The sequence below is a fragment of the Dryas octopetala genome, chromosome 4 (genome assembly GCF_963921425.1).
Source record: "Dryas octopetala chromosome 4, drDryOcto1.1, whole genome shotgun sequence".
In the NCBI taxonomy this organism is placed as follows: Eukaryota; Viridiplantae; Streptophyta; class Magnoliopsida; order Rosales; family Rosaceae; genus Dryas; species Dryas octopetala.
The window spans coordinates 12,251,822-12,274,459 of NC_141369.1; the positions used below are offsets into that span (position 1 = coordinate 12,251,822).

At 38.6% G+C, this 22,638-nt stretch overlaps 2 protein-coding genes across 3 annotated transcripts; both read right to left on the bottom strand.

Annotated features, from left to right (window-relative positions):
- Window positions 1–9,365: 9,365 nt before the first annotated feature.
- Window positions 9,366–18,261, bottom strand: LOC147286905 (shikimate O-hydroxycinnamoyltransferase-like). Of its 2 annotated transcripts, XM_086239139.1 has the most exons (3): window positions 18,169–18,261; window positions 11,893–12,337; window positions 9,366–10,375 (listed from the first exon to the last, which is right to left on the bottom strand). In XM_086239139.1, exons 2-3 carry the CDS (start codon window positions 12,328–12,330, stop codon window positions 9,479–9,481), a joined length of 1,335 nt encoding a protein of 444 aa, XP_086095265.1. In that variant the 5' UTR covers window positions 12,331–12,337; window positions 18,169–18,261; the 3' UTR covers window positions 9,366–9,478. The 2 variants fall into 2 exon arrangements, with proteins under 2 accessions (XP_086095265.1, XP_086095267.1); XM_086239141.1 differs by lacking the exon at window positions 18,169–18,261 and having other exon boundaries at window positions 11,899–12,392.
- Window positions 18,262–19,424: 1,163 nt separating this feature from the next.
- LOC147286906 (shikimate O-hydroxycinnamoyltransferase-like) lies at window positions 19,425–22,638 on the bottom strand. The gene is made up of 2 exons (XM_086239651.1): window positions 22,210–22,638; window positions 19,425–20,315 (listed from the first exon to the last, which is right to left on the bottom strand). The coding sequence occupies exons 1-2, from the start codon at window positions 22,636–22,638 to the stop codon at window positions 19,425–19,427; spliced, it is 1,320 nt and encodes a 439-aa protein (XP_086095777.1).

Genomic DNA, 22,638 nt, shown 5'->3' on the forward strand with positions numbered 1-22,638 from the left:
TATATACACCCATTTTTAAATTTGGCATGTAGAATTATCTTTTTTTCTGCAAAAAATTCATTTTGTGATATTCACTTTTACCCTTTTAAGTTGAAAATATGTATATTTTAATTTTGAAAATTAATGTCTTATTTCAAGGTATTGTCATTTAAAATTTTTGTAATTAATTGCCATAATTTATGAAGTTGAATATTATGACTAACGTTAATTCAAAGATTAAGAAGAAACGTCATTTACGTTTTTCAAACATTATTAAGCTCCCATCCTCACCTGTTCTCTAGGTAAGTAACGTATTATTTTGTTTTGGTTGTGTTTGTGGTTTTTTCGATTTTCTTCATCATCAATCTTCATTCTTCTTCTTCCTCTCATTTTTTTCTTTGATCTTTTTTTTTTTTTTTTTTTCAACACCAAACCCTTCATGATTGTTGGTTTTATTTTTTTTCCACATTTTTCTACCTAAGTAAGAGGTGATGAAACCTTTGATATATATACCTCAAAAGGAGGTTGGATTTGGGGGGATAGATATCTTCTTCTTGACCTGAGTGATAGGTATCTTCTTCTTAACCTGAGTAATAGTTATCTTCTTATTTTTCTTATTTTGTTTTATGTACCTGATTCCAAGGTATATATTGATATTTGTATTTATATATCTTAGTATTATATTTGTATTGTAATAGATTTGTTATATTTTTATTAGATATATTTTTTTTTTTTACCTAGAGTGGAGGCTTACTGTGTTCATTTTTTAAAATCTATATGATAGGTATATTATATGTATATCGGGTGTTTCATTTTTTTGTATTTAAGTGTTTATATGTTGATGTGAATTGGTAACAAATGTTTTTTAAATTGGATGCATGAATCATGAAATTTCATCAATAAAATATTCAAAATTAGGAGTAATAAATGCCTTAAATCATGGATCTTTAAATATTGCTCAAATTACAGCAATACCATATTTTGAAAATATCCACAAATTCATGCGTAAGCCATTATCTGATGTGGAAAAAAAAAAAAAAAAAACCTCATACATTTATTTACCTATTAGGCCTATTCTAAAATGAAAATATATCTAAACGACCTATATATTTTGTCAAAAGATGATAAGAAAGGCAAGGGCTCACTTGACATGTTTTGTTTTATATTTTTGTTTTGGCTTTTTAAAAGTAAGAGATATTGAAAAGTGATATGGTCCTGACCCAAAAAAGAAAAGAAAAGTGATATACTCGTATACATAATCACATGCAAAAACAAATGAAATTGTACGGCTTTTCTGGCTGCGTGCCGTAGCATTATTGAGTGAATTTGATTGCTTGTTTTCTTTTTTCTAAAGATTCCAGTGCAACAAAAGCATGCAACGTCCGGCTGCATCTATTTGGTACGAATTTGTTTGAAGTTGGAGATTCGTTGGTCATTTTCTCATTGTATTGTCTAAAACTCAAGTTGCAGGCCAAATTGTCCACCGAGTACTTGGCAATTCTACTGTGCCGAGCACTCGGTGGGCATTGTCAAACGCTCTGCACTTGCAGATTCAACCCACATTTGCAAGCAAAAAAAATGCACCTGCAAAGTAAAAAAAAGATGCATTTGTAAGCAAAAAAGATGCATCTGCAAGCAACTGCACATGCATGAACTGAGTGCTCGGTAGTGTAATTTTTCTACTCCGCGTCCATGTACAGGGACAAATTGGGATGAAATTTAATTTTTTATTTGGCTGAATTTTTAGTTAAAAATCTTTCAAAAATTGAATTTATGAGTAATTAATTATTTTTTTTTTGTACATTTCTCTTTGAAAGAATAGAAAACACTCAATAATTAATCTGTGAAGGTGGCGAAATTATTTACTCGTGATCAACATGTAGCTAGCTATCTGTACTTTTTAGCTAAGATCTGTCAAACTAAAGAGAAAAATTCATGCAAACTTTGGCAATGAAATATTTTGACAAAAGATAGATGAGAGGAGGCCGTGGCTAGGGGCTCACTTTACTTGTTTTGTTTTGTTTTATTTGTACTTTTTAAAAGTAAGAAACACTGAAAAGTGATATGCTTGTATATGAAATTAGAGAAAAACTTTCATGTAATCTATTGTTGTGAATTTATTGTAAGTGAACAAATCAAAAGTAATATAATAATAAATAGAGTATCGTACTCACAGACTGATTAATTTTACTAATTATCAATTATGATTAACTCTAGATTTTATTAAATAGCAAATAATAAAAATGCAGACAAGATAAAGGATTAAGTATTAGATTAATAAAGCACTAGAACATCCGATTTCACCATAACCAATCTCACCTAATTCCTATAGCAAATTAACCCTAATTACTATCCATGTTGACAGTTGATTTTTCCTAATTTAATTAATATTCCCTCTCAGGAAACACCAAAAATATTCTCAACTAACAACTCATTCTCTATCAAGCAATAGATTTAGAAAACTGAGAACTTAATAAGTTCTATGGAAAACCTACAATGGAACTGTATGAATCATGTTAGCACATCTCTGTCATTCATTCAAAACATGACATTTGTTACAAGAAGCTAATAATCAAACGTCATATCTCTGTCTCAATTTGGTCTTTAGATCAATTAAATGTTGGCCAAACAATCAAAGCATTAAGAACAATAACAAACACTCAACATGGAATAATAATCAAGAATTAATATAACTAAAGAAATTAAATATTCATGGTTAGGCTACATAGTAGCCCTAACAAAGGAATTTAGTTCATGACAAATTTAAGGATAGACACAATATTGCTATTAAACCAATTCGGATGATGACTTGTTCTCATGAATCTCCACAGCACCTTCAAAAACTCCAAGGTTGATGACAAAAAACCAATCTCGGCAGCAAGTGGTATATCTCATTATATGGCAAAGCTTGAGATTATTAATAGGCCCCAAGGACAAAACCCACCGAACCAAGGAAAGGTAATTTGGATATGGGAAGGATTTAGGAATTAGAGGAGAGAAAATAGGAAGCTAAACCAAAACCTTCCAGATAAAGGAGAAACCCACGGCAAGAAGGCTTAGAGGAATCCTTGACCCAAAGAAAAAGGGAATTAAGTGAGATTGTGGGTTAAGACAATGATGACATCAGCAAAGCCCAATCAATTGCAGCCCACCATTCTCGCCCAATCTGCATTCCACTCTTTGACAGACTTGTGCACTCCAGTGACTTACACAGCAGCTGCAACTCCACATTTACTCTGCATTTTGGTGACAGAACCAGGCTCAATCTTCAGGTGCGATTTCTAAACTTCCTCTGCTTGGCACAGATCAACTGAGATCAGTTGTGCATTGATTTCATGGAATTTGCTGATCACTTGCACAGATGCACGCCAAATTCTTGATGAAAATGATTGAATAGATTACTAGGAACTCTTTGATTCATTTCTTTCATCAATTTTCGACTCTTTAAGCCTTAAAATCATCTCTTTTTATCCAAAACCTTGCTAGAGACGAATGCCTGCAAAATCTAAACAAAACACATTAAAACAACCAATTTGACATGAAAACTAAATAATAAAGATAGACTTAAATCATGTAAAATATGAATATATCACCTATACTCTCACACTATCTTCTTACATATATATACTAGTTATGCATATAATTACTTTTTCTCGATAACATAATCACAAGCAAAAACAAATGAAACTGTACCTGCTCTTCTGGCTGCGGGCTGTAGCATTATTGAGTGAATGTGATTGCTTGTTTGCAGTTTTCTAAAGATTCCAATGCATCTAGAGATTGCAATTTTACAGTGGCCGAAAAAAAAAAAAAAAGAGATTGCAATTTTACAATCTCTAGAGATTCCAATGCATCGTTGACCAAATAAAAAGAGATTCAAATCCATCAAAAGCATGCAACGGCAGCATCTAGTGATTGCAATTTTACAATCTAGTCCTCCCAACTATTATTCTTTTTTTTTTTTTTGGTACTAATTTGTATAAAGTTGGAGATTTGTTGGTCAATTTCTCATTGTATTTCCAATCTTGTTCTTGCTTTATTGAGATTGTAATATTTTGTTTTGTTTTATATATTTCTCATTGAAAGTATCGAAAACACTCAATATAATCTGTGAAGATGGGGAAGTTATTTGCTCATTATCAACATGTAGCTTAGCTACCTGTACATTTTAGCCAAGATATATCCTTAGATCGTCTTTCACTCACAACCACAATAAATATATGTTGCGTATATTATTGGGCCTTCTAAATTCTAATCAAGAAATCATGTTACTCTTCCCAAGTAACCCATGGTTATTACGGCTCGGCTCCTCCTACCTGGGTTGGCACCGATCTTGAGTCTTTCCCAAAGCACCAACAACTGAGGTGTACCTTTGGTGCATGCCTCTTAAGCTCCCATGTAACAAAGTCCTAACCCTTTAGCGAGGTAGACCTTTAAATGAGGTACCGAGCCTATATTATAACGTCTAAAACTCGGTACATAACAAAAACACTTATCTTGAGAATACTCAAGACTATAATATCCGTACTTCGAGTATTATAATTCCGAATATTCTTAAGATAAGTTAAGCCTTTTGAGTTTGAGAAAATGGATTAGATCAGAGTTTTTGAGCCATCAAAAATAAAATAAAATATTTAATTATATTTAATAAAAGCCAACCCACCAAGGTTACAAGTTTGGAAAAGTTAACCTTGAGGAACATCTTGGCAAAAAAAAAAAAAAAAAAAGCTTGAGGAACATAAAAGATGTTCGACAAATTTACAATAAGACCAACCCAAAAGAGGACAATTGTTCGAAATATATACAAAGGTACATCAAAATATGGTAATAATTAGCAACAAGGATCAACAACGAGGTAGATCTGCCTGGAAGAAGGATCTAAACTAGATAAGTCTTGAAGCTGACAAAAAGCTAGGTCGTACCCTCAGTCCAAACCATATCAACATGTATAAGATCTGTACTCAAATAGCACAATAAGCGGTAAGCATCAAACATCATATATGTTTATAACTTTTCCTCAGGGGACCCGGGTTAGGTTTGAAAATGGTAGCAAAAATATTTACTACGTATATAGCCAGTAAAAAATATTTTAAAAATATGTATAAACACAAACCAGATAATCAATATCAATTTTTTTTTTAAACAAACATTTGCATGCTCACATAGATTTAGCTAAACCATTTTCAGAAGCTTCCAAGTATCGTACTTGATGACCGGCCATTTTGGCTAACTACCACTTCCCTTTTCTTCTTCTTCTCGCTCTCTCTCCTCTCATTCTCCAAATCTATATAACCTCTCCCTCTGCAACTCCATACTCTCTCTCTCTCTACTAGAACAAACTGAAATCGCAGATAGAATTTTTCTAATAATTCCTATAAGATCAGGAGGAGCAACCTTACCGTTCACACACCTCTTAACAAGGACTTGCCACATTCCATCCACACCCAAAAAAAGAGGAAAAAGTAGTCCCAACTAGGGGTGTGTTTCAGATAGATCAGATCAGAAATAGGGTGTTCCAATTCCAATCCAAAAAATTTCGGAATGAAATTTCTATTCCAAAAAATCGGAATTCCAACATCTCATTCCAATTTGGAATTTTCAGATTTTTTCGGAATATCACATTTTCGGAACTTTCGGATAAAAATTTGAAATTTTCAGATAAAAAATCGGAATCTTCACGTTACTTTTTGTTATTAGTAAAAACAAACAAAAAAAATTAGCAATTACACGCACAAAAAATGTGGGTGCTTTTGTTAGCATTTATGTTATTATGATACACATATATTTATAATATACATATGTTTATATTAATAGTGTTAGTTATTTTTTTTAATATATATATATGTGTGTGAGTATGTTTGAAACAAATAACAAATTAATGAAACATATAGTAAAAAACTAAATAAATGATATCATATTAATATAAATACGGAATAAATTGGCATAATTTCAAAAATATCGAATCAGAATGCCTTTGGAAAATTTCAGATCGGAATTTACAGATACATTCCAATTCCAATCCAATTTTTTTTGGAATTTTCGGAATTCGGATTTGATTCGAACGTTCCAAAATTGGAAATTTTCGGATTGAAATCGGTCGGATTCAGATTTTCCAATTCAAATCACACCCCTAGTCCTAACCAATCCATTATCACATTCAACCCATTATACTTCCACAATCCATTTGTCTTCTAACTGTAAAAGACGAATAGCTATTGCCCCTCTCCCTCTCCCTCATGTTCCTCTGCTCTCTAGCTTTCTCTTTTTGTCATTGTCAGACCATTGGCATCTAGTTAGATCCAGCATAGCACCATATCATACAAAAAATATATTTTATTTTACTTTTAAAAGTTTATTTGCTTTTTATTATTTTGTTTATGTGGCTATTTTTAAAAGCCAGCTTAATGGTGAATGGTGGGGTCAGCATGTGCCAAGTCATTGCCACGTCAACAAATAATAGAATTCTTAATGAAAAATATAACGGATGTATGAAATTGACACATAATGAAAGTTGAGGTATTATAATGCAACTTTTTAAAGTTAAGGTACTAGGTTGAAAAATGAGGTATAGTTGTGGTATTAAAATGTAATTAGCTCTACAATTAATTATGAGACCCACATAAGCCATGTCAGCACTTAGCATAAGGTAGCAAGTTAGAAATATGAAATATAACATTGCAAGATATTAAATATGAGGTACCAAGTTATTACCTCAAATTTACTAAAAATTAATGAACTGAAATTAACTTTTTTTTTTTCTTGAGATTCCAATGCAATACTATAAACCGGCTACATCTAAAAATTGCAACTTTTAAATTTAGTCCTCCACAATTATTATTTTTATTTTATCCTTGCAAATTTTTTAAAAAACTTTTCTTAAGAGAGCTATTATTTGCACACCTTTTTTTTTTTGCACACCCCACTTAAAAAAAAAAAAACCAATCAAAGAGAAAAGACCAAACACACCCCTCCCTCTCTTTCCCACTCTCTCCTTCCCTCACCCAACACACCCTTCCATCAATTAAAACAAAAAACAAAAAAAACACACAAACGCAGCAGCCCCTCCTCTTTCATCACCAGTCACCCCGACCACCTCCCTCCCCAGCCCAATCTCTTTCCTCACTCTCCTTCTCTCTCCCGAACCGACTCTCTCTCACCTCACTCTCCTCTCTCCCGAACCCACTCTCCCCCTCATTCTCTTTCTCTCTCTTAAGCCTCACTCTTCTTGCTGACGCCGTCGAACAATGAACTCACCAGAACCTATGGTTTTGTCGGCCGAACCAGCCACCACCTGCAATTTTTTTTTAATGTGGAGAGAGAGAGAGAAGGTGGTCATTAGAGGGCCAGGGAAGGGGTGGGTCGGGGTTGTTGCTGGAGCTGGACACAGATAGAAAATGAGGGAAGCGGTGGTCGGTGAAGGAGGGGGAGGGAGGTGGTCGGGGTGAGGGAGAATAAGGGGCTGGGAAGGGGTGGGCCGGGGTTGTTTACGCCAGAGCTAGAGAGAGACATAAAGGAAGGGAGGGAGGGGGAGGTAGTTGATCGATGAGGGAGGGGGATGGAGGTGGTCGGGATGAGGAGAAAGAGGGGCTGGGAAAGGGTGGGTCGGGATTGTTGTCTTCGGACAGAGACATAAAGGATAGGAGGGAGATGGTCGGTGAGGGAGGGGGAGGGAGGGAGTAAGGTGGTCGGGGTGAGGGAGAAGGATGGGCTGTGTGTGGATATCTTTTTTTTTTTTTTTGAGTACTCTATATTAATATGTGAATTCAAAATAATATTGTGATCCTTGGAGATCAAAACAATCATGAGGAGTTTGCCCCAAAGAAAAAAAAGGTGTTTTACACAAATAGAAAATAAACAATAAGGCACTATTAAAAAAGCTAAGAGAAAAAAGCATGAAAGGAGCGCAAGAGATAATTGAGAAAATTGAGTGTGTATTTTATCTCATCATGTCATCATATTTATACTTTTTTTCAAGCAAATTAAAGTATTGGTACCATAGCTTGAAAACAAAAATGGTTGGGTCATTTTGGGCAATTAGCCACATATATACCAATGATAATTAGCAAGAGTGTTGCTATTTAAATGCTTTTTTTTTTTTTTTGCACATCCCTCCCCTTTATTTATTAAATTACAATTCTAACCCCTAACCCAAATGATCATAATACCCTCGTTACACACCCTAAATCAGACCATCACCATCACCACCTCCAAGTCCACACCCACCCATAGCTTGAAAACAAAAATGGTTGGGTCATTTTGGGCAATTAGCCACATATATACCAATGATAAGTAGAAAGAGTGTTGCTATTTGCACGCTTTTTTTTTTTTGCACATTCCTCCCCTTCATTTATTAAATTACAATTCTAACCCCTAACCCAAATGATCATAATACCTTCGTTACATACCCTAAATCAGACCATCACCATCACCACCTCCAAGTCCACACCCACCTCGACCCTCCTCCAAGTCCACACCCACCCTGACCCCACCATCGTCAACGCCTCCCATTCTTTCTCATTCCTCTCTCTTCTCTCTCTTTCCCTCTCTCTCCTCTCTTCCTTTCTCCTTCTGGTTTCTCTCCTCTCTCTCTCTCTTATGTCCCTTTCTGTCCTCACCCCGACCCCACCCTTAGCCACCCCCGTCGCCGGCAAGGTGCCGACGATTCAACCCTTTCAGTTCTCTTCTTTCTCTCCTTCCCTCTCTCTCCTCTCTCCTCTGTCTCTTTCTCTTTCTCTCTATTTTCTATCCATTTATCTCTTCTTTGTCCTTCTCTATTCCAGATCGGTGACGCCCCTCCGTGCCCAGCCGCGCCCAGCCTCGATCCTCCCCACGCAATCTAGCGACCTTGCCGAGGGAAAGAGAGAAAGTATGTGAAAGAGAAGGAGAAGGAGAAGGAGAAAGAGAAAGAAAGGGGAAGAGAGAGAGAGAGAGGGGACGAACTCCGGCGACGACCTAGGTTGGCTGTGGGGTGCAAGGGGTGGGTTGGCTGTGGGTGTGCCATGTGCAGAGGTGGAATCGGGCTGGGTTGGCTATGGGTGTGTGTGTGTGTTTTTTTTTTTTTTTTTTTTTTTGTGAGTGGGTATTTGGAATTTTGGGGGTGTTTTTTGAGAAATTGTAAAATTTTAAAAATTTTATGGGTTGTGTAAAAGTAAAGGATGTGCAAAAAGAAAAAAAATAAAATAAAGTGTGCAAATAGCAGAACTCATTAGAAACTAGGCTGTTTTTTTTTATTGTTAGAAAAAAGGCTGTTATAATATGTTACTTGTGAAATATTAAGATATTAATACACACACTGTGGAAAAGAAGTCCATCAGACCAATACTACACAACAAAACTTACAATGCAAAGTCAAGCACAACTAATAAGCCAATACACAGATTAAACATTCAAAATAACAGCTCTTTTGCTATCAGCTATAATAGAAAGAAAAAGTTATATTCCAAAAACCCAAAAAGAACAACCTTAAATGTGTACAAAATTTCTTATTTGCTTCGTTTCGTTATATGTCATAAAACAACTTGGAAAATAATTTCATATGTCCAGATTGCAGAGTAATGGAAACTGATAAACTCCCATCATTAGTTGCACTTGGTAATACATAAGCCAACCCTTCATATGCAATTCCACCAGGTCCCATGAAAATGGGTCGACCCCACCCAAAATCAGCATCATGGATTGGCAGCCTAACCCAACTAGTTATCCCAAGATTTGGGCACCTAAAGTTATGAGCCCCGCGAACAAGTGCTGACAGATCAGGCTGAAGCTCAAGATAGTCAATGGCAGATCTGAGATAATCATTGTCCATACGCACTACAGCATTGTGAATGCAGTTTGCAGCATACCATACTGGTTTTGATTGGAGATCCCCTGCTGCACAAATTGCTGTGGCCATGGAAATCACATTGCCAAAGTAACCAAGTGGGAGTGGTGGTTGCAATCTGGACCTTCCATCAGTGGCAATGTTTAGTTTGGTCTCTTGATCAGCCGGAAGTTCACGTGCCTTGCATGCACATCTCCAAACATGTCCTGCCAACATCTCATATGTGCTATAGTTGATTGTGCTCCCTTCTTCCTTAGACTTGGCTTTCAGGATGTTCAACTGGTCTCGTGTCAATCTGAAAATGGAGACTGTTGTGTTCTCAGCACCACCAGCTTTTGTGCTTTGCAGTGGGGTTTTCATGGGTGGAGCAGGTTGGTATTCAATGTGGTGGAATGCAGGCTGAGGTGGATCTCGGGCACGAAGCAATGTCCTGTCGAAGAATGGTGGAATTGTAAGGTCAAAACCACGAGCCATATCAGACCAGGTATTTACAAAGTGAAGACCAGAAAATCCATCTGCTACTTGATGTTGCATACCAACACCAAGGGACACTCCACCACATTTGAAGTATGTGACCTGCATAGAGTAAAATCCAGAACCCTACTCAGTAAGCTTTAATTGTTCAAGAATTCCCCAACTGCTGTAGTTGAGCTAAACTTTGGCTTGTGATTTTCATCTGGCCCAAGATAGTGTTATGACCACGAGGAATCAAAAAATGGGTGAGTGCTTAAAATTGTATAATGAATTCATGCTATTCTCTAATCTATACTCCCAAAAAAATTGTATTCACTGACATATAATAGGAAGACTGAGTGGCAACATGCAAAACGAAACAGAAGTGAAGAACGCAGCTAAAAGTTGGATTCTTAAATTTTACTAGTAGATGCATAAAAAAGATGTCAGAGGATTGCAACCCACATACACAAGTAGTACGAGGAAAACAAAAACTAAAAGAACCAAATAATAAATCAAAAGTAGGGATCTTTTACAGTCGTTCATGCTTAATTTTGTCTACTCAGTTTTTATTGTGGTCAAGAATTGTCTAAAAGTTTGAATTGGCTTTTAAGATGGAAAGGTCAAGAATCTAAACCACCTAAGTGACCTAATGTGTTCAACGTTAAACTTGCGCATCCCACCTCCCAAATGGCAAACGCTTCATTTAACTATCCCCACTTTCTATCATATATTTGTTACTAAGATAAATTTGAAAACCATCTGAGATAAGGAGCACATGCTGTCCTTTAAGTATTAAAAATTCTAGTAAGGCTAAAATGGAAACTACACATATGGAGAGCTTTTAAAGAGGAGCTTTCAGCGTTTTCCTCGAATGAGATCCAAAGCATGCCTTTAAACTTTTTCCCTGTCTACAACATATTAGGGGAATCCATTAGCATTTATGTTTCTTGTGTCTTTGGCTAGTCAAGCTCAAGTAGAAATCTGTTCTTGGGTTGCAACTTGCAAGTAAAGATATTCTACAGCCACTATAATGTTTCCGAATTTTTCAAGACTGTTTCAAAGTGTCGCAACAAAAACTGAAATCTTTTACCAAAAAAGAAAACAAACACTGAAATCACACTACTACTCTTAACTCAAATATAACCAATACCATCACGGGCATTGCAAATGACCATGTTGGTCCCTATAGTTCGGCCCTCGTTTCAATTTTGTCCTTGTTTCAATTTTTTCAATCGAGTCCTCATAACCAAATTGAAATAACCACCAAGCATGTATGCTTTTTGATCTTCAAATCGCAACCATCACTCCAAAAACAAATTCTTCAAATTGGTTAGCAAAAAAAGTCTGCACACTAATTATAAATCATGGGCATAAATTTGACGAGCAGTTATGGTTTGCTTAACAAAATCCCATAATATTATGACACTAATCCAAATTGACACCTGAAGATCATTAACTCAATGCGATTATTGACGCGTATTTGCCAAATAAAACTAGTTTGACCGAGAGTTATATATACAAGTACAACCACATGAACTAAATTCAACCACCAAACTCGACCAAAAGAAAAATTAAAATATTAAAAAAAAAAAAAAGCATAAATGCAAAGAAACATGCTTAAATGAATAAATAAATACCTGTACCAGCAAGAGGGGGTAAGAGGATATCCCAGCAGAATAATCAACGGCGGGAATGAGCTTCCTGAACTGAAGAGTGGGGGCAAAATCGTCAAAATCATCGACGAGTGAGCTTGTATCCGCTACAACAAAGAGCACGCCCTCGCCATTGCAATCGATTTCAATACGGCCGCTGTCGCCGTCGTTGCACCTGAGGCGGCCGGCCAAGGGGTAAAAGGGCACAAGGGCCTTGCTGAGCGCGTGCTTGAGCGCGTGCGGGTCGAAGAAGTTTCGCGCGTGGATGGAGTTGGGCCTGGGTGGCCTGTAGAAGTATACACTGGGCATGTGAGTGCTCAAAACCACCAAGTCCAAGTTCGAGATCCACAGCGCCTGCCGAGGGGTCTCCTCCGCCGGCTTCACCGCCGTTGACTCCCTGACGCTCACCTTGACTGCCGCCATCTCTCACCTGCACCCACCGTTCCATTTTTCAACTTTTTTTTTTCTCTACTCCCTTGTTCATTCCTAATGTCGCCTCATAATCATATCCATTTTCTAAATCACTTTATAAAATTTATCTATGAAAAAAACTAATTAAATTAAAAATTACCAAATAAATTGACGGTAAAGATAATAATCATAATATGACTAAAGAACCCTCTGAAAAAAAAAAGTTTCCACCTCACAAGTCACAATCACTAATTCACTAGCCAATTGAACAATTTATAATAGAACTGTTATGACTTATGAGTTCAGTTTAGCTCACCTCACATTACCACTGTCATGAATGGATTACATGTCATTTATTCATAATGATAATAATATTTATTGTGGTGAGTAAAAATAAATCTAAAATTTATAATCAAATGGCTAAACAACTTTCGATTTTATTAAATTTTTATAAAAATAATTATTAAAAGTGAGATCTACAAATTATGAGATTACAACGTTTAGAGGATCTAAAAGAATGATTAGATTTCTATTAACATACTAATCAGTTAGCATTTGAGCTCTTCCTCTTCATACATATATATATATATATATACTGATTTAGATCTTTCTCATAAATTACAAGGGATGGAAGGGCATATAAATTTGGTGTCCCCTCCGGCAAAAAATTGGGCCTCACAAGTCACAATCATTAGTATTCAACAACAGAGTCTGGCTAATATGAGAGACAAGTGAGAGATAACACATCTAAGTATTGAATTTAACACGATTATAAAACCAAATATAAGATTGAAGTAAATCTAATCTTTAGATGTGTTGTCCTTACTTATCCCTCATATTAACCACATTGTTCAACAACAAATTATAATAGAAAAGTCTTATTTCTTGAAACTAATTCATCAAGGAGTTTTTAAAGAAACCCACGGCTATGCTTCCAAATTTCATAAAATCAATCTTTCAAAAGTTTCAATTTTACCCTTAAATAATTAAATATTTAAAAATAAATTTTTTTTAAAACCCTCCTCTTACTTTGAGCGCCACTCCCTAGCTCCCTCCCTCCCTTTACTGATTTTTATTTTAGGAGATTCTTTTTTTTTTTTTTGGTGTTTGAAAAGGAAAGTAAGAGGTTTCTTTAGAAGCTCATAATTTCCATCAAGTTGAAGAAAAAATAAATGGATGTTCTGTTGGACATCACACATGAATTTGTTACATGGGCTCATTTATTGTTCTATATCTTCGATTTATGGAGATTAATAAACTTCTTATGGACGAACTTACAAAACATTTCAACTTGTATATGATTGAATAAGCAAAATATAGTGTATGATTATAAACTATATATTGAAAATAAATCTCCTCATCATGGAAAATATGTATAATATCAATAAAAAAGGTAAAATTGTTAAACACGAAGCCTTAGCCCAGAGGGACTCCTCTTCCTTGTAGGACTATAAGTCTTTCCCTTGTATGTTCTGAATGTCTTGCACACCAAGTATTGGTTTCCTAGTTATCCTAGGCTTGTATCTGTATATATATTGGGTTAATCCCTCTTAATAAATCATCAAGTTATAAACTTCTACATGGTATCAGAGGTGCTCACGCACTAGGGTTTTTCTTCTCTCTTCCCTGTCCTCTCTTTCTTTTTGCCGTGCCTTCCCATTGCAGCCATGGCCGCCTCTTCTTCCTCCTCTCTTCCTGGTCCCAACGTTGCCCATTTTCTCAAACTGACTGAGACCAATTATCTCCTTTGGGAGAGCCAGATGCGTCCGTTCCTTATCGGGCACAATTTGTTTCAGTTTGTTGATGGCTCTTCTCCTGCTCCTGCTGCTCAACTTCCCGCTTCGGGTGATCAACCGGCTCAGCCTAATCCGGCGTATATTTCCTGGTTTCAGGTGGATCAACTTGTGTGTAGTTATCTTACATCTACACTCTCCGAATCTGTTCTTGCTCTTGCTGTTGGGAAATCTTCTGCTGCTTCTATCTGGGAATGCTTGCGGCAGCACTTCTCTCAAATTTCTCTAGCGAATGCTACGAACATTCGTTTTACTCAACAACCCCGCCCCATCTCTGGTGGTTCGCATGGTAGTGGCAGCTCCTCTTCGCATCCCCGCTATCACAGCAGTGGCGGCTCTTCCTTGTCTCGCGGTGGCAACGGCCGTGGTCGTCGCGGCTCCGGTCGCGGCTGGGGTCGTGGTCGTGGCTCCGGTCGCGGCTATCCCTGGCTTCCTTGGCATCAACCTTGGCAGTCCCAGTCCTTTTCCGGTGGTCCTCCTGCTGTGCCGCCACCTCCTTCTGCTGCGGCTGGTCTCTTTGGGTCTGCTCCAGCCATTTATTGGTGCTCTTTCTGCCAGGCTCCGGGTCACCATGCCACCATGTGTCCTCAACGCCCTGTCCCTGCTGACTCTCCTTTTGCTGGCTTTCATGGTGCTCCTTCGGTGCCTTTTCTGGTGCCCTCTTCGGCTGCTTCCATGGACCACACTTGGTATTCTGACACCGGTGCTACTCATCATATGACTAACAACGGTGGTGCTCTCCAGGATCCCGCTCCTTACTCTGGTACTTCTGGTGTTATGGTTGGTAATGGTGACACTCTTCCTGTCCATCATACTGGTACTGTTCCTTTTCCTCTTGGGTCTCGTTCTTGTTCTCTCCGTCATGTCTTTCATGTTCCTACTCTCACTAAAAATCTTTTGTCTGTTGCCCGCTTTACTCGTGACAATTCTGTCCGTTTTTGTTTTGATCCGACTGGCTTTACTATCTCTGACTTGTCTTCTGGCAAATGCTTGTTTCAGGGCCCATGTAAGAATGGACTTTATCCTATTTCCGCTTCCATCCCTCAAGCTTTAGTTGCGTCTTCGTCCGAGTTATGGCACAATCGTTTTGGTCATCCTTCGGCAGATGTCATTGCTCGCTTAGGTTCTCAGTTGTCTTTCGGTTCTAAATTTAGGAAAACTTCGTCTTTTTGTAAGCCGTGTGCTCTTGGGAAATCTCACAAATTGCCTTTTGTTTCTAATAAAGTTTCTGCTCCTTTTCCGTTTTATCTTATTCATTCTGATGTGTGGATGGCTTCTACTTCTAGTAGTTCTGGTTTTCGTTATTATCTTCTTCTTACTGATGATTATTCTCGTTTTACCTGGATTTATCCCATGCGCCGTAAATCTGAAGTCTTTTCTATTTTTATTTCGTTTTGTGCTATGATTGCCAATCTCTTTCGTACCCAAATCAAATTTTTCCAGAGTGATGGTGGCACTGAGTATACAAACCATGCTTTTTCCTCTTTTTGCAAATTGCATGGCATTGTTCATCGGTTCTCTTGTTCTCACACGCCCCAACAGAATGGGCTTGCTGAGCGCAAGCATCGCCATATCGCAACTGTTACTCGTATTTTACTTCACACCGCCAAGGCTCCTCTTTCCCTTTGGGTTGAAGCTGCCTTGACTGCTGTTGCCTTAATTAATATCTTGCCCTCTTCGGTCCTTTCTTGGTCCACTCCCCATGAACGGTTATATGGTCGTGTCCCCTCTTACTCTCGTTTGCGTACTTTTGGTTGTGCATGTTTTCCTTATCTCGGTGCATATGTTTCTAACAAACTTCAGCCTCGATCTTTAGAGTGTGTCTTTTTGGGATATAGCCTGCAACACAAAGGGTACCGGTGCCTGGATCCTGTCACCAACCGTGTTTATATCTCTCGGCATGTTATTTTTGATGAGACTTCTTTCCCTTTTGCTCGACAGGTCTCGTCTCCACACTCTGAATATGTGGAAATAGTGTTCCAGCCGGCTACTATGCCTCTTTTGCTGCCGCAGCCACCTCTCCTACAGCCGGCACAGCCCACCCCCCCAGTATCTCCGCCGCCTTCACCTCCTTCCTCTCCAAGCTCCTCCACAGGCTCTCTTTCTGCCCCGGATTCTCCTGAGCTTCCCCCACCTCGGCACTCCATGACTACTCGGCTCCAGGCTGGTATTGTCAAGCCCAAAGTTCACACGGATGGTACCATTCGCTATCCTCTTCCTGTTGCACTCGCCGCTGCTCTCTCTTCCACTGATGTGGAGACCACTTGCTTCACCCAGGCTTCTAAGTCACCCGAGTGGCGTCATGCTATGTCTGAGGAATTTAATGCACTCTTGAAGAATCAAACTTGGTCCCTTGTGCCTCCGTCCCCATCTCGCTCTCCCGTTGGGTGCAAGTGGGTCTTCAAAATTAAGCGACGTTCCGATGGTTCTATTGAGCGGTACAAGGCCCGTCTTGTGGCCAAGGGCTTTCATCAACAACATGGTTTTGACTACGACGAGACTTTTAGTCCGGTGGTTAAACCTGCTACCATTCGCACTGTTCTTAGTCTTGCTGTTAACAATGGGTGGTCTCTTCGTCAATTGGATGTCAAGAATGCTTTCTTGCATGGGTTTTTAGATGAAGAGGTCTATATGCAGCAGCCTCCTGGGTTCATTGATCCCTCTCATCCCACCTTTGTGTGTAAACTTCGCAAGGCCATCTATGGGCTCAAACAAGCACCCCGTGCTTGGTTTCACCGGTTCAGCTCCTTCCTTGTTACCCATGGCTTTCGGCAAAGCTTGGCTGATCCCTCCTTGTTTATCTATGCTCATGTTAATCATTTCATGGTATTGCTACTTTATGTTGATGATATTGTGCTTACAGGTAGTGATTCATCCTTTGTCTCCTCCTTCATCGATCGGCTTGGTCGTGAGTTTGAGATCAAGGATCTTGGTTCCTTGCGCTATTTTCTAGGGGTTGAAGTTCTTGATCTCCAGCCGGGTCTTCATCTTTCTCAAGCCAAGTATGCCATTGATCTTCTTCGCCGCAATGACATGCTTAACTGCAAGCCGTGTGGTACTCCTATTGCCGCAAAGCGCCAATTGTCAAATCATGATGGTCCATTGCTGGCCAATCCTACGGAGTTTCGTCATTTAGTTGGATCCCTCCAATATCTCACCCTCACCCGTCCCGATATTGCTTATGCCGTTAACCATGTTGCTCAATTCATGGCCTCTCCTACCCACGCTCATCTTATTGCAGTCAAGCGCATTCTTCGGTACCTCAAAGGTTCTCTTGACCTTGGCATTGTTTTTCGCCCTTCTCCAGGTGTGTTGACTCTTCGCGGCTACTCTGATGCCGACTGGGCAGGTTGTCCTGACACGCGTCATTCCACTTCCGGCTATCTTGTGTTTCATGGTGCTAATCTCATCTCCTGGTGCTCCACTAAGCAACGCACGGTTTCTCGTTCCAGTGCTGAGTCTGAGTATCGGGCTCTTGCTCATGTGTGTGCCGAGACCATGTGGCTGTCCTATTTGCTTCGTGAGCTCCGTCAGCCCTTGTCTTGTGGTATTACTCTATATTGTGACAATCTTAGCACCACCTATATGGCCGCCAACCCTGTTTTTCATGCGCGCACTAAGCATATTGAGTTGGACTATCACTTTGTTCGCGAACGTGTCAATCTTGGTACTCATCGTGTACAGTTCTTGCCTTCTGTCGATCAACCTGCTGACATTCTCACTAAAGGGCTTCATAAGGCTCGGTTTCTATTCTTAAGGTCCAAACTTGTCTTCCCCCGGCCGCCAAGTTTGCGGGGGGCTGTTAAACACGAAGCCTTAGCCCAGAGGGACTCCTCTTCCTTGTAGGACTATAAGTCTTTCCCTTGTATGTTCTGAATGTCTTGCACACCAAGTATTGGTTTCCTAGTTATCCTAGGCTTGTATCTGTATATATATTGGGTTAATCCCTCTTAATAAATCATCAAGTTATAAACTTCTACAAAAATAAAGAAATAGCCAAACCAAGAAGATAAACTAAGAACAAACCAAAATTTAACGTAGTTCATAAAAAACGTACCTATATCCACGAAGATCTTACACCTTCACTATGAGAGAAACAATTTTGTACAAAATTTACACTCAAGAATTTAAACCTAAACCCAAATCCAAGCCCTCGTGCCAAAATATGATACGCCCTCTCTCAACTAGAAGATCACTCTACCCTCGATAATCCTCACACCTTGAGTTCATTTATTTGAGAAGATACAAATGAAGCTAATGCCTTCTCCTTTTATAGCCTTACGGGTAGCACATATATGAACGTGGCCTAGTTACCACCGTCCTTACTAGAATAAATCTGAACGAACTCACCGATTCATCGAACAAATGCATTAACCATTGTAGGTCCTCAATACAGCCATGCACACAGCTCCATAGTTAATGTCATGGATCCCGACATAAAAACAGACCATATTTTGTTATGGATCGACTGACTACTGACTAGCTACCACACAATGCATGAAAGCATTAAACCATTGCACCATCCCTACAAGAACTGAATTGAACCTACCAATAATTTATGCATTAGATGCGACAACATCTCATTAATTAGAATTTTGGTATAGTAATATAAGATAAATATTTCCGAGTTGGTACTAACTAATTTGAGAGAAACACCACTAAATTGATAGCTAGGTTGTACTAACTTACATACGTGGCACACTTTAATTCATGCAAAACACTATTAAACAGTGCTGCTAAGATATGAGCAGCCTGACTGACCAGGGGTATTTTAGCCTTTTCCATATCTCATCTTGATACTTGCTGGTTATATATGCTACATGATGGATACAGTAATTTGCACTCCCTTTATCTATGCATGCATTGACAACAAGAAATAGCGTACACTACAAGTTTACAACAGCTGTTAGACAAAGAATTAAATTTCGAATTTCAAGAAAATTTCAAGAGTTCAAATATATGCAAATTTTGAAAGAATTTTTTATTTAGTTCGAAATTTAAACTTTTAACAAAATTTTGATAATTTCATTTTAATAATATTTCGATAACAAGAATTCCACCAAACCACGTACTAATCCCATACAAAGATTAAACACCCAAAATAACATTCCTTTTCCTATCCGTTAGAATAGAAAGAAAAAGGAATGTTACGAAACTCAGACAACACGTACATAAACCCAAACAGAACATGCAAACCTTAAATGTGTACAACATTTGTCCCGCTTCATCAGGCCAAACCATCTATGAGGGAAGAAACGGGACCATGCAATACAGTGATTCGACCCGACTAACTTTCTCAGGCATCTTGTTTCCTTATATGTCATAAAACAACTTGGAAAATGATTTCATATGTTGAGATTGCAGAGAAATGGACACCGATAAACATCCATCATTAGTTGCACTTGGTGTTATGAAAGCCTTCCCTTCATATGCAATTCCACCAGGTCCCATGAAAAATGGCCGACCCCACCCAAAATCAGCATCATGGATCGGTAGCCCAACCCAGCTAGTTATCCCAAGATTAGGGCACCTAAAATTATGAGCCCCACGAATATTGGCCGACGACGGATCACGTTGAAGCTCAAGATAGTCAAGGGATGATCTAAGATAATCATTGTCCATACGCACCACAGCATTGTGAACACAGTTTGCAGCATACCATGCTGGTTTTGACTGGAGATCCCCTGCTGCAGCAATTGCTATGGCATTGAAAACCACATTGCCAAAGTAACCAGGTGGGAGTGAGGGTTGCAATCTGGACCTTCCATTAGTGGCAATACTTAGTTTGGTCTCTTGATCGTCGGGAAGTTCACGTGCCTTGCAGGCACATCTCCAGACATGGCCTGCCAACGCCTCATATGTGCTATACTTGATTTTGCTCCCATCTTCCTTAGTCTTGGCTTTCAAGATGTTGAGTTGTTCCCGCGTCAATCTGAAAATGGAGACTGTTGTGCTCTCAGCACCAACATCTTTTGTGCTAATTTGCATGGGTGGAGGAGGTTTGTATTCAATGTGATGGAATGCAGGCTGAGGTGGATCTCGTGCACGAAGTAATGTCCTGTCAAGGAATGGTGGAATTGTTAGGTCAAGACCACGAGCCATATCAGACCATGTGTTTACGAAGTGGAGAGCAGACAATCCATCTGCTACGCGATGTGCTAAGCCAACACCAAGTGCTACTCCACCACATTTGAAGTATGTGACCTGCGTGGAGTAAAACCCAGAACCCTCCTCTGTAAGCTTAACTGTTCAAGAATTTCCCAACTTCAGTAAGTTGAGTTAATATTTGGCTTGTGATTTTCAACCAGCCCAAGATAGGGTTATGGAGACGAAGAATCAGAAAAAGGGTGATTACTTGAAATTGTATAATGAATTCAAGCTATTTTCTAATCTACCCCCTAAACCCATGTATTCATTCACATATAATCGGAAGACTAACTAATTTAAAATAATATCTCAGCTGAGTGGAAACATGCAAACTAAACAGATGATCGAATTACCTGTAAATACATAAAACTGTCAGGGACTGCAACTCACATACACAAGTAGTACAAGAAAAACCAAAAGTGAAAGAATGGAAAGAAAGGACCTTTTCTTACAGCTGTTTTTTTTTTTGGCCAAATTCTTACAGCTGTTTTTCATACATGTATAAAGTGAATAAAGAAGGGGGTTTGCCCCCCCTTATTTTAGCCAGTGGCTAACTGGCCACTCTTTGATTAGTACGTCCATCGATTAATCAATTTTTATTGTTATGTTTTTCATTGAATTGGGAATTGTTGCCTTTATAGGTGGTTCTTTTGTACATTTGACAAAGTGTGCATGTGCATTAATGGTTGTATTTATGTATAGTGACCGTACTGAATTCTAAGTTCTCAGATGGAAAGGCCAAGAATCTAAACCACCTATGTGACCCTAATGAGTTCTAAATTGAACCTTAATTCACATCATACCCTCCAAAAATGGTAATCTATTTTTATTGTTTTGCTTTGCTTTGAATTGGCTTTTACTCAATTGCTGCTTCATAGGTCGTTTCTTTTGTACATTTGACAACCATTTAATTGGCTTGTGCATATGCATTGTTGGATTTATGTATCGCCTTAGTTACCATAATGAATTCTAAGTTCTAAGATGGACAGGTCAAGAATATAAACCACCCAAGTTACCCTAATGAGTTCTAAATTGAACCTGTACATCATACCCTCTAAAAATGGTAAATTACACCTAATTTAACTAATGGGACTTGTATCTCTCAAGTGTTAGAATATCAATACAAACTACAAAGTAAAGACACTCTAGGTACGTATAACTTTTTGTATAGTTAAAGATCAGAACTTTCATAAAAAACTTAGGCATGGATGATGAAGAAATATGTCCTTTTGTACTGTTACAAAATCAAACTAATCTCTTCATATGTGTAGACCCAGAAGTTCCATGAGACTTGGTTCAAAAATTACTTTTGTACTGTTACAATTAATTAACACATGCTGAGTAAATGAATGACAAAGAAAGATGCTACATGTAATGTAACCCTTGTTCATTTTATACCTACTGCCTCATAAATATTGCGACAGATATATATATATATATATATCTATATATCTCGGAAGTATTGAAATGTTTAATGAATCATTAAAATTAATATTATATCTTCAACAACATTATCTCCTTTTATCTACTTTCTGCCACCATCTAAACCCTTGATATAAAGGCACGACTTATCTACTTGGGTCAGAGTCGTCAGACTATTGACACGTTCAATGAATCATTAAAAATAATATTATATCTTTTATTTTTCTTTGGATCTGCTTAATATTATATCTACAAAAACATTATCTTCTTTTATCTACTTGCTGCCACCATTATAGCATCTGACACATGTTTGCTGTTTTTTTTTTTTTTTTGACCAATAACACATGTTTGCTTTAAGAATAGAGATAGGACCTCTTAGACAATTAAGTGGAACATGCCAAAAATAAAGTTCATTAATGTGCAAAAATTCGAAGTAATATAATAACAACAGGGTCTTATAATTAAAATCTCCTTACCATAGTTAATTAATCAAACAAAATAATGACAACACATTGTTAAGTAACCATACCTGTACTACCAAGAGGGGGTACGAGGATATCCCAGCGGAGTAATCAACGGCTGGGATGAGCTTCCGGAGGTGGGGAGTGGGGGCAAAATCGCCAAAATCATCGACGACGGAGCTGCTCTCCGCCGTAACAAAGAGCACGCCCTCGCCATTGCAATCGATCTCAATACGGCAGCCGTCGCCGTCGTTTAACTTGAGCCGGCCGGCCAAGGGGTAGAAGGGCACGAGGGCCTTGGCAAGCGCGTGCTTGAGCACGCTCGGGTCGAAGAAGTTAAACGCACCGTTTGGGTTGGGCCTGTAGAAGTAGACGCTCGGCGTGTGGCCTCTGAACCTCACCAGGTCCACGTTCGACAGCCACAGCTCTCGCTGCGCCGTCTCCTCCGCCGGCTTCACCACCGTTGACTCCCGAACGCTCACGTTGACCGCCGCCAT